Here is a 12,838-nt window from a genome sequence, read left to right as displayed (position 1 = left end):
TTAAAGAACTAACAATAACAAAAACTGTAACAGTAACAAATTGTCGAAAGTTCAGTTACTTTTAAAAGAATTGTTCATTTTAGCAGAATATACATACATGTACGGTACGGTGAATGTTCATGAGTTTATATATTCGACGTTGATGACTTCAGTAGGTGCAGTTTTCCACAAAAGGGGTGCTTTTTAGAATATGGGGCTTATAACAATGGAGGCACCTATAAGAATGGGGGCGCTTATTGGAATAGGGGCGCTTATTGACAAAAACACATTCAAAGGGGGGCGCTTATTGGAAGGAGGGCGCTATTAAAATCGAATCATTACGGTAACTTCATTATTACTGTCTGACGGATAGTATCCATGATAATGCAAAGAGAGGCGCGTAAGAGTCTATGGACCCGGGGGAGGGGGTTCTCGGGATTTCAATTGACGGAATGATAGAAGGATTTTTTTTTTTGTTTGACAGTTTCGATTCCGGGATTTTTTGGGGTAGGAAAGTTTGGCAAGAGAAGAATATTTTTCAAACCAGCGAATAGAAAAGTTTGGGAGTGACGAGGACCGGCTGTATTCGCGGTCTATCTTTTCCTTCATGGCGAAAAATTAATGAACGGGGAAATTTGCAACGCGAACGCAAGAACGCTGGTATAGTAGGGTCGACCACGAGCTCATTTCCCGGCTCATTTCTCGATCATCGGCTGGTAGCCTATATAGCGCAAGCTGAACTTTTAACTTTACGCTTCATTATACGTACATGAAGCAGTAACCGGCGGGCGTGACAACTACAAATCTGTCACGCAATCTGCCATTCAAAAAAAAAAACGAGCAAGGCTTCTTCTCTGCAGGCTTTATATATTTTCTAGACCACTTCTCGAAGAAGGACAGCATGGCAGACGAAGAGTCGTTTCTTAATAGCTTTGAGTCTTTAGCGGTCGCGAGTGAGTGGAAACCTGTGGAGGAACCTCGTCCAATAAACGTTCCAATCTTTTCTTCCTCCACGTTCAAGCTTTCATCGGTAGCTCATGCAGAAGAACTTGCATCGGGAAAGGTGAGGACTCAAACGTTGACGAGAATCGTTTTCTACATTTTCAGCCTTTACAACGGAATCCAAAAGGGTTTCCTAAAAGTAGAAGGAATTGTTATTTATTACAATTTATGGCTAAGAAAAAAAAAGCCAAAGGATGAAATGCAAAAGAGTCAAGACCCCATATTAAATCAGATCACCTAATTAGCTAGCTAAGGTACTAAGATAAAAATACAAATGAAAATGAAATTATAATAGTAATAAATAAGTAAACAAGAAAAATATTTAAAGATTATGCTAATCCATAAAAAACTTTTCTGGGATCAGGGATCAAATCCCCAGGATCAGAATAACAACAACAACACACGTTATTGAACCCACAACAACTTTTTAAAGTGTACAAATGATAAAAATAAATCAGGAAGTATGTTGTTAGTGTATTAGTATATTTGTCATTTGTGTGCTTTTTCAAATATTAATAAATAATAATAATGACAATGATAATGATAATGATAATAATAATAAATTAAATCAATTAATTCAAGGGTTCCAGCTTCTTGGAATAACTAAAGAGTTAAAAATGTCAGGGAGCTGACATTTTTACTGCGATAGGATTGCAAATCAGAGTCGAAATCTGGGATCAAAACAGATCACTTTTCTGTCAACAGGATGATTTTAAAACCCGGGGGGGGGGGGTGGGGGTGGGCACTCCCATATATGAGCTATATAGGTATGTGCCGCTGTGAAAGGTATGGTTTAGTCTGGGATAGGGTCAGTTTAGTCTGAGATAGGGTACAGAAATCAGAGAGTTTTGGTCTAGAAAAGGGTATCATTTGCCAGGAAACTGGTCGATGGTGTGATGACCTCACACCATCCAATAAATGAGACTAAAGAAGCCAAAGTTTTGATACTAAATTTATTCTACAGGCTGGTTGGTTATATTCACGCTGGATTAACCCGACCACTGATGCTGCAAGTCAAGCACTCAACAGTTTAGAAGGTGGACATGGGACATTGTTGTTTTCATCGGGCATGGCTGCTATTTCAACAGCTTTGTTTGCTGTTCTCAAATCTGGAGATCATGTGGTTAGTATTATTTCAGGTGCATGTGTCTGTTATAAATGGTGACTGTTGTCAAACTTCCCAAAGTTTTACAAGAAAGTGGAGGAGGAAAGGAGAGTTATATTTTACAAAAGAAATGAAATGGAAGGGGGCCAGAAGTGGGAGAAAAAGACACGGGAAGTGGGAGTAAGAGGTACAGGAAGTGGGAAGTTCAGACCCCCCCCCCCCTCCCTCTTTAAAAAAAAGAACCCAGTAGAAACATATTTTGAACTTCCCCATTGTGAACACAGTTAAAGTCTACATTCAAGCCTTGTGGGCCAATCAGGTTAACACTTAACTCACTTAACTCAGGTTTCTGGCAGAAGCATGAACCAATAAAGGGTATTTTTCACTCCACCCTGTCATGATCATTTCCAGTTATGTATTGTACGGCCACTTCCTGTCATATTACAAGTGGCATGATCACTTACACACAAATGTACTATCTTTGTATGCATCTTGATGTGTATAATCTTAGTTCTTCAAGTCATCAGTACATACTGTTTGTTATCAATCTCTTGGTTGGTTTATTGACTCGATACACCTTGGAAGGGATGCTAGTGGCCATTGCAGGTTTACCTCCAGCATTAAGTTTGCTGATGCCCATTTTATTAGGGAGAAATATAAGCACTGTGAGAGAAAAGAGTCTTGCCCTGCAGGAACACAACACATAAGCCCCAGGGCAGCTAGGGCTCAAACCTGGACAACTTGAACTGGAGTCTAGGGCACTAACCATTGGGACTGGTCACCTCCTACAAACAATAATGACCACGCCCTGGGACACCAAAAAATATTAACTGACTGTTAATGTTAAGGGAGGTTCCAATTCCAGTAAAGATTTAAAAAGTACATGGTTGGGGTTTAAAATCCTGACCAGTAGAGAGAGGTGGCCATATGTGTGTCTCTTAAGTTATTGTAGAAACTCAGCCATGTTCTATTGGAAATCTGCAAATCTGTTTGGTATTTCTATTGTTTTCTATTCACTGAAAGAACAGGATTGCTTCTGACTTGTAAGTTTAATGGACTGCAATCCCTCAGGGTTTCTGTGAGCTCGATATTCAACTTGAATGCACCTTGATGACTATTTGATCATTCAGAAAACTGAAGCTCGTAGTTTAATTGTTCATTGGAAACACGGCAAAGCTTCTTTTTAGCCATTAGAGTAGAGGAGACTTGTTGCTTTTATTGAAGAACTGATATTAGTGATTTTTTTGTTTTGTTCCTTTTCAGGTAGCACCAAAGATGGTTTACAGCGGTACTTTAAGCCTGTTAAAAAATATTCTCACACGTTTTGGAGTGGAATGTACATTTGTAGATGGCTCTGATATTTCCAAGTATCGTGAAGCAGTAAAATCAAACACTAAGGTATTACAGTCAACTCTCGTTAAAGCGGACACGCTCGGGGCGTCGTTTAGTGTCCGTAATAGCGAGAGTCCGTTATAGCGGGAGTCATTTCAAGTCAAACCTTATTCGCCGGGGATCTGGATTTTGTCTGTAATAGCGAGTGTCTGCAATAGCGGGGTGTCCGCAAGGCGAGAGTTGACTGTATAATGTACATGTATAGCTAGAGAGAGCCATGATAACAACAATCAGCTACCGACACCTCCCAGTTTAGTTTTATTTTGTTTCTGTGGCTTTGGCAATTGCGTAGTTCCATAAGTTATCCATAACTTCCCCTCAGAAGGGATTTTTCCTGAGGACCCCCCCCCCCCCCACCCCTGGAAATTCCAATTAAGCTTCATACATTTCCTTAAAATTTTTGGCCCTTGAGACCCTTCCCACCCCCAGGAATTTCCAATCCCTTCTGTGGGGGGAAGGTATATGGAACCACACATTGATTGACAGTGGCGTGTGGGGAGGGGCAGCCTGCTCTAAACATCTTGCTTTCATTGCTTGTGTACAGGCCAAATATGTTCCACCTGTATGTGCTTTCCTTAATATGACTAGTGGAAAATGTTATGCAAAATAATATTGAAAAAAATGTTACATTGTCTCCTGTTCCCACCACCTTGGAAATCCCATTTCCTGCCATCTCTCCTCCCATCTCCCATAGACTTTTGCTGTTTACTTTACTTCCAGGATCCCTCCCATCTGCCTCCCAATCAAAACTTGCTGTCTGGTGCACAGCCTAGCTTTTCCATAAATTGTACCATGTTACTCCATTGTTTCAACATAGGCATTCAGATAAAAATTGTTGCTTCCTTCTTCAGGTTTTGTATTGTGAAACCCCATGCAATCCAACCATGATTCTCACAGACTTGGAGGAGTTTGGAAAACTTGGCCAAAGTCTTGGAATTGTCACCATGGTTGATAGCACCTTTGCCTCACCATTCAATCAAAAGCCCATTAAACATGGCATTGATGTTGTTATTCATAGCTGGTAAGGTAATAGACTTATGATAGAAAAGGGAGCTACTCTCGAAGCTATTATTATGTTATTCCAAGTGTAAGCACATGCAAGTTTTCAAAATTGATATCCAAAATTCTTGCATAATATTCTTTCTTAATTGTTGTTCGCCCCCAGGTAGTTACATTTTGTGGTTCCAGAAAATGAAGATACTCCCCCCACAGAAGGGATTGGAAATTCCTGGGAGTGGAAGGGGTCTCAAAGGCCAAAAACTTAAAGAAATATATGAAGCTTAATTGAAATTTCCACAGGGGTGGGAGGGGGGAGGTCTTCTGAAAAATCCCTTCCGTTCGGGAGGTATGGATAATTTATGGGACTACACATTATTGCAGTTTTCAGTGAAATGCGAACTCTGAAATTTAATTCTCAACCAATGGTTTACGCTTTTTGCTACCATCAATCATCTTAGCGGACCTCATTCGGGTCAAAAGGTCAAGTCTGTCAGTTGTGATTGGTAGATTTCGATCCATTTTGTTTGTTTCTGTTTTTCATGGTTTGTTGGCAGTCTCCATAATAATGATTGACGGCAGCGAAAAAATCGTTAGTTGGATTTTGAATTCCAGAGTTCGCATTTCACTGAAAACCGCAATAAAACAAAATAATTTACTTTTAGTACTATCTGTTTTATTTCTTCTCAGCACTAAATATCTAGGTGGCCATAGTGACATCACAGCTGGTTCTCTCACTCTCTCATCACAGCAACTGTTGTATAAGTGCTATGAACTGCAAAAGTTTTTCGGCGGATGTTTGGTGAGCATACGGGGTCATATGAGTGTTTTTAAAGCTCCTTCTGCTTGATTGTCATTCTTGTCCCCAGAGCTGTTGTCCCTCTCAGCTGGCTAAGCCCGGAACACGAGGAACAAGTGGCTCTGGAGACACATAATTTCATGGGCTAGTTTTGTAACAAGGAGAATTGAAATCTAACCAATCAAATCAACCCTAGTAAAATTCCTTACAACAACAAAGGGATTTTAAAACGGTTGATTTGATTCCCTATATTAAAATTTCCTTTGTTGAAGTTCTAGTCAATCATATCACATGTCCCAGAGACACTTGTTCCTTGTGCCCCAGGCTCTGCCAACTAAGAGGGACAACAGCTCTGGGACAAGAATGCTTGATTGTAAACCTTGCGCGTGTAATGACCTGCGATCAAATAATCTTTGTTTTCTTTTTTCTAAAAAAAAAAGCTTCTGGAAGAAAAACGCCAATCAGTTCAATTACACGGATGTCTGTAGAACTACATCATCATTATGGAATTTTTCGGGTTCCCTTGTACTCAGGTCCTCATCGGAGTTTTGGGCATGAGATACACCAGGAGGATCCTGGGAAGGCTGCACAGAAGCTCAAAGGATCAAGGAAAGGCTCCTTGCGTCATTTAAATATCCCGCGTAGAGCCACGCCTAGGCACAAGACACCGGTGGATAGGTTGTGTGTGCAATGATACCTTATTATAGGAAATTAATGCTTGAGTTAATTAAGGTATTTGAAATTAACGCGACTTAAATTAACGCGTATTGAAAAAAAAATTATTTCTCAATAAAGGAAATTAACGCGAAAGAGGGGGTAATACAGTATTTCAAAATGAAGGAAATTAACGCGGCGAACACAAAGTAATTTTTTTTTGAGACAACAGGAACAAGTTTATTTCAACACTAGGCGTGTAATCTTTAACGGAAACAATGTTCCGACTTCGCAGTACTTTCCCCAAACACAGGGGTTACGCGAACGAAATTTGACTGCTTCTATTGCATTTAATATCCGAACCCCCCCCCCCCCCTGTTGAAGAAAGGTATTTTCAGGTATTTCATTCTTACCCCTAAAGAAATCTATTTAAAACGTCTAAAATCCACTGAAAATGCCGTAAACCCCAATGAAATTCTTTGAAAATGAGTTATGCCCTGAAGAATTCCATTAAAAAAGCGTTTGCCCCTAAGAATTCCGCGGGATTTCCGAGTTTTACCCCTAACGATTTCCATAGCTTTTCAACCATTCCCCTTAAAGAATTCCTGTATTTCTTATCTTACCCCTAAGGAAGTCTATGGGTTTTTGCCCGTACCTCCAAAGAATTCCACTGTTTCTCAACAGGTCGGAAACACCCTGAAGAAATAATGCTTTTTCCTAGGATTCAAGAACGTCCGGACTGTATCGAGGAATTGGGGCCAAAATAATGGAAATTTAGGTCTTGAAAATTAACACTCCACTCATCCCCAACGGCGCGGAAATTAACGTAACAAATATTAACGCGACTTAAATTAACGCGAATTTTTGAATTACGCGTTAATTTCATGAAGCGTTTATTTCCTATAATAAGGGATCTTAGATTGACTCAACTCTTAACAGTGTTTGCATTTTAGAAATCTTAGATTTGTCCTCGTATGTGCTACCTCACGTGTACTTTGTAATTTCCATTTCTTGTAGTCACCGTTTGACGCATTTCTTCTGCATCGTGGACTGAAAACCCTTCATGTTCGTATGGAAAGACACAACCAAAACGCCATGGAAGTTGCGAAGTTCTTGGAAGCCCATCCAAAGGTTTGTTAGTCAAACGCCTGATTATAAATCCTTGGTTTCAGTGAGTAAACTGATATAACTAAAGGTAATTTCGAGACTTTTTCGAGATCCACTCCTCCTTGCCGAGATTATTTACATTTGAACCAACTTTTCCCAACATCTAAATCGCGCCAAGATCTCACCTAGATCTAGTCCAAATCTCGCCCAGATGTCGTCCAAACTTCTAGTTCCCAAAATCTCGTCTAAGGCTATGTTTACACGGGACCGGTCCCGTGTAAACGTAACCTAAATCTTAACAACATCCCGTCAAATTGCGCCAAGATGATGGATCTAGTCTACATCTCGCCATGATTGGATCTTGTTGCCAAGATTTCGTACGAATCTCGCCCAAAATTCGTTAACATCTCGCCTAGATCTCGCCTAAATCTGCCCAAGAACTCGTTAAAATCTCGTCTAGATCTCGTCTAAATCACGCCAAGATCTTGTACGAATCTCAACCAAATCTCGTTTAAATCTCGCCGAGATCTCGTAAAAAACTCGCCTAGGTCTCGTCTTAAAGGGACACTGTCACCAGTTTCACTTCAAAAACTCAGGAGCCTAAAGACATATGGAAGCTACGAATAGTGGTCTAGTCAAGTTTTGTTTAAAATCACCATGCAAGTTTACTGAAGCGATAAACAAGTGACATTATTGTGATGCCGTTAGATCTAAACTTGCAAAAGAAAGGCTCATTTTTTCAAGTTTTGTCCTTGTGGACTGGAAAAACAGCCAAAAATTATTATGGCTCCCTTCTTTACTTCAACAACAATTTAACTTAATATCTTCATCTTGAGGTACTAGGTGCATCTTGTCTAAATCTCGCCAAGATCTCATACGAACCTCGCCCAAATCTCGTCTAAATCTTGCCAAGATCTCGTACAGATCTCGTTCAAAAAGATCTTGGCCAAGTTTTTGTGCGAGATTTGTAGTGGGATGCTGGTGGTTGTGTCCAATCTAAACGTTTCTCTTCCAGTTCGTTGTTTTTCGCCCGCAAGAAAACAAGCTAGTTGCATTTTATCTTGAATACCATTGTTCTGTTTCATTCTTGTGCAGATTGAACAGGTTTATTATCCCGGATTGCCTTCGCACCCACATTACGACATCGCTAAGAAACAAATGACAGGCTTCAGTGGAATGCTGTCGTTTGAAGTCAGAGGAGGGAAGCAAGAAGCGTCGCGACTTGTTGAGGTGAGAAAAGCCTGGGAACCACATGTTATTGATGTCGAGCCTAGTGCCCATCAACCCGGAGCTTATCCCAGTTTCTGCCGCATTAAGCGACTAGGAGTATTTCTACTCTCCCTGGAAGTAATGCTAGTCCATCGCAGGGTTACCCCCAGCATTAGTTCGCCGGTGCCCACTCACATATCATTGGGTGGAGAGAGGCACTATGAGAGTAAAGTGTATTGCCCAGAACACAACACAGTGACCCCAGCCAGGGCTCGAACCCGAACCGCTTAATCCGGAGTCCAGCGCGCTAACCATTAGGCCACCATGTTCCCCATTTGTATTCACTTCATGAGTGGATTCAAAGTAATGATGACGATTCCTCTTTCATTACGCCATCGTCCTGAGTCCACGAGACAAATGTGATTAGTCTCCAAAGGAACTGTTCTGTGTCTAGCAAAGCATTTTGAGAAAATAATCGCCCTTCGTAAATGAAACTACAGACGTTTCAAGTAAAACCCCTGACGGCAAATACATTGTAAATACTATTTAACCTTACGTTTGTGTCCACGCACGTCTAATGACGAAGATGTGCTTGAAAAATTGAAAACGACGAGCATTTTTCTAAGAAACATTATCTTTGTTAGATGCTGAGCAAAAGTGCTACATAACTACCAGCCTTTTTTTAACTGTACAATGTTGTTCTGTGTAGGCAGGCAATGAAACATTATCTGAGGTTAGCAGCAATGAGTCCTTCCTTTCGCCTTGTCTACCAAAGTTCCTGCCCCTACCCCATTTCCTCCAAGTCTCTCTCTTCTCTATAGCTACCGACGATTGCCTGCGGTGGAGGCTATATGGGTTTCCAATAGAGCAATTTTCAATTTGAGTGTCGTAAAACCAAATCCAAAGTAATCACTCTTGCCAATCACAAAAAACACAGACAATCCAGTAAACCAATCAAAACTCGAAGCAAATACATGTAGCCGGCACGAAGCGCGGGAAAACGTGCGCGAGCGAGTCATGATTGGTTTTGGTTTTACTTCTGATTGGCTAAGAAAGTGGCGCTATGATTTTAAACCAATCACAAAGCGTAGTACAGCGTTTTTTAACTGAGTATCGCAAAACCAAAACCAAAGTAAACCGACAATCCAGTGAGCCAATCAAAGCTCGAAGCACATACATGCAGCTAGTGCGAAGCGCGGGAAAACGTTCGCGTGCGAGACACGATTGGTTTTGGTTTTACTTCTGATTGGCTGAGAAAGTGGCGCGAGGGTTTTAAACCAATCACAAAGCGTAGTAATGCAAAACCAATGCAAACGCGAATTACTTTCGACACTCAAGTGAAAACCGCTCTATTAAAATTTGAAAGTGATTAGCGAATTGCTATTTATGGCAGAACAGTTTAACCTTAAGTTTTAGCTTTTTGTGAGTTAGTGACCAGGGGAAACGGCGTTAAATGAGCTTTGACTTTTTTGCGTTGCAGAACGTAAAATTGATTCAGCTGGCTGTGTCTCTAGGCGGAGTCCAGAGCTTGATAGAGGTGGCATCAGGCATGTCCCACTGTGACAAATATATATCGGCAGCTGAGAGACTGGAAGGAGGTTTGAAGGAGTCGCTTATACGGTTCAGGTGTGTAGTGGTCAGTTCCGCCACAGGGAACCCAAACGCTGTATTAGTTATTTATAATCTTAAAATGAAAATGTTCTTATTTACCTGCGTTCCTGTTTTTTTTTTTATATAACCGGTTTGCGGGCGATTTGAATCAGAGCGAAGGCGGTTTACATTGCGAGTTTTTTAACGGTAATCGATCTGTCGCAACGTCAATACGACGCGCCTCAAGTTTTAATTGTTATTAACTTAAGTTACTAAAACCATTAACTATTAACTCTCCTCACGGGGAGTTTCGTGTTTCAATTTAATGGTCACGAGAAGAGAAGAGAAGAGAGAGTGAGTCTCCTTCTCTCTATTGATAGTTAATAATAACAGTTAAAGTAAAACTTGAGACATAATTGAGGCGCGTCGTATTGACATTGCGACAGACCGATTACCGTTTAAAACTCGCAACGTAAACCGCCTTCGTTTAAATTTATATCTTCCCCAAACCGTTGAAAAAAGACACAGGAACGCAGGTAAGTAAGAACATTTTTATTTTAAGAGTATGAATAACTAATACAGCGTTTGGGTCGCCTGTGGTTCCGCGTTACTATGATAATTCAGTCATTTAATGAAATCATTTTACACCCGCTTTCAGTGTTACGTGCATGGCTATCTATCTGGTTTTTTTTTTCGACAAAAAGTTCTAAAAAAAAAAAGACATATAAAAGCTATTTATGACAATATAGACATTGTCATCGAATTTGCCTGTGAAGAAATTGTTCAAATTCATACCTGATCGATCTAAGAAACCAACACAAAATGAGGGCGTTTTTCATTTTAAATTTTTCATTTTTGTCATTTTTTTTCATTTTTTCATTTTTTTTTTCATTTTTTTTTTTTCATTTTAAATTTTTCATTTTAGGTTAAGCATGACGTTAATGGCAGACGGCAAACGGCAAAAATAACTTCTGATTTTGATTTCTTTTCTTCTAATCCGTAAAAAAAGCACACAAAAATGTAACAACGTCTCCTACTATTCATTGCAAATACAAATAATTTCACTCTACTCTACACACAACTGAAGAGAGATGGTAAAAGTTTCATTTTTGCCGTTTGCCGTTTGCCGTAAACGCCATGCTTAACCTCTCTATTTCTTCGCAAGCAACCTCTAACGACACCATGTTGGGTAAAAGGTTGGCGTTTCACCCAGAACACCTTAAATGACTCAAAATCCGCTTTTTCTCCTAAAGAAGACAACCAGCATTTCCGCGCCTTATACGCAGTCGCAGTCATCCCCCCCCCACCTCCGGTGGGGGGGGGGGGATTGGCGATTGCTGTGCGCTGAAGGTACCTGAGCGTCACTGAGCAGTCGTTTGCCAGCTGACATTGTATGTGATTGCGTTACGGAGAACGCTAGCTGTAACGATAGGCAGCGTGATTTGTGTAGCCTGGTTCACAGCTAGGCTTTTGTACATTATGCTAACATTTTTTCGAGCATTTTAGTGAGGCAAAAGCATTGAGCATTATTCGAGCATTTGTGTGGCATTTTCCCGAAAAATTGACTTTTTTCCCAGAAAATAAAAAAGAAATTATTATATTTTTAGAGAAAATGAAGACTACAACTCAAAATTCAACATTAAATAACTTTCTAGAGATAGTCAACTACTTTCTGTACTAAGCCTCGTAGATGATTTCGAGGATTATGATTTTTGGCCGTATTTATGAACTTGTATACGCTGTTGTTACTTGAAACACTTGTCCGTTTTTGTAACAATTAACACCATGTTAAAAACTTTGAAATTAATTTAAAAAAACCTTTTGTATAATCAGAGCATTATCCGAGCATTTTAGTGACTTTTTTGTGGGAGACCGAGCATTTTAGTGGGAAAAATTGAGCATTGAGGTGGAGCATTTTAGTGGGGAAACAAAAGCATAATGCACAAAAGCCTATTCGCAGCGTTTTTTTGTGTTATCACGCAAACCAAGCTATTAGAAAGACAGAAACAAAGAATGATCTTCAAATTTATAAAAGGAAACCCGCATGTCCAAAACGGCTTCCAAAAGCCTCTCGGTTAGTTTGCAAATTACCTACAAGGCTAATATATCGGCGTTTTTATGAAGTCTTTATTTGGAAAGGTTAATTTGGAATGTGTTCTCATCTTGGTGTCTTTAATTTTGGTAAAAGGAAAGTTGAACTTTTCATCTTACTTTTGTTCACGTTTGTTTTCTACAGTGTCGGGTTAGAGAATGTGGAAGACCTAAAAAAAGATCTCGAACAAGCGTTTGAAAAAGTATAATGGTGAATTCGTAGAAAGTAAAGTCGATGAAATCCACTGGGTCACACAGACGACAAAGGTCAAATAGGATGTAAAAAAATAAACGTTGGAAAGATTAAAATATGTCAATAACTGAAAATGCGTATTTGATTTCTTGCTTACAGAAATGGGGTTACGACCCAAATGCTCACCCAAAGTGAAAAAATATGTTTGCAATGCTCGGAGCTGCTTTACATTACATGGTGGCAGCGCTTGACTCTCCCACACCCGGTGGGGGGGGGGGGGGGTACTTGACCTATGTTTAGGTGTAGAAGTGTCGCTAAGGGGTTGAAACCCTGACCCTGCTTAGGACAATAAAATCTTAAAATACCTACCCTGTGTAGGACAACACCCCCCTATTTTAAGACCCTATTTAGGACAACGGACAACATCGACAATCATTTACGCTTTATTGTGTTGCGTCCTGTACGAGATTTAGTGTTTGATGCTTTGAAATGCGAACACCTATGCCAGCAATTAAAAATATGCTTTTCATTAAAGCGAAAGTGAAAACAATGTACATACTTGACGACAGTCTTGCAGCCATACCCTGTCTAGGACAGGTTCAGGCCCTGTTTAGGACAGAGGAGCTTGAAATCATATACCCTGTTCAGGGCCGGAGGAGTCAAAAAACATACCCTATCCAGCGGTACGTCCCCGTGTAGACCATATAGGGGAGTGCCCCCC

At 40.2% G+C, this 12,838-nt stretch overlaps 1 protein-coding gene across 1 annotated transcript; it reads left to right on the top strand.

Moving 5' to 3' along the window:
* The first annotated feature begins 778 nt into the window (after window positions 1-778).
* Window positions 779-12,251, top strand: LOC144651258 (cystathionine gamma-synthase-like). The gene is made up of 9 exons (XM_078511194.1): window positions 779-1,042; window positions 1,946-2,104; window positions 3,350-3,484; window positions 4,330-4,499; window positions 5,165-5,276; window positions 6,945-7,058; window positions 8,130-8,264; window positions 9,724-9,869; window positions 12,070-12,251. The coding sequence occupies exons 1-9, from the start codon at window positions 881-883 to the stop codon at window positions 12,131-12,133; spliced, it is 1,197 nt and encodes a 398-aa protein (XP_078367320.1). The 5' UTR covers window positions 779-880; the 3' UTR covers window positions 12,134-12,251.
* Window positions 12,252-12,838: the final 587 nt, after the last annotated feature.

This window comes from Oculina patagonica, chromosome 4, assembly GCF_052425735.1.
Source record: "Oculina patagonica isolate OP01 chromosome 4, crgOcupat, whole genome shotgun sequence".
Lineage (NCBI taxonomy): Eukaryota > Metazoa > Cnidaria > Anthozoa > Scleractinia > Oculinidae > Oculina > Oculina patagonica.
The sequence above is the reverse complement of the archived record's forward strand: the minus strand, read 5'-3'. Positions and strand labels throughout refer to the sequence as shown.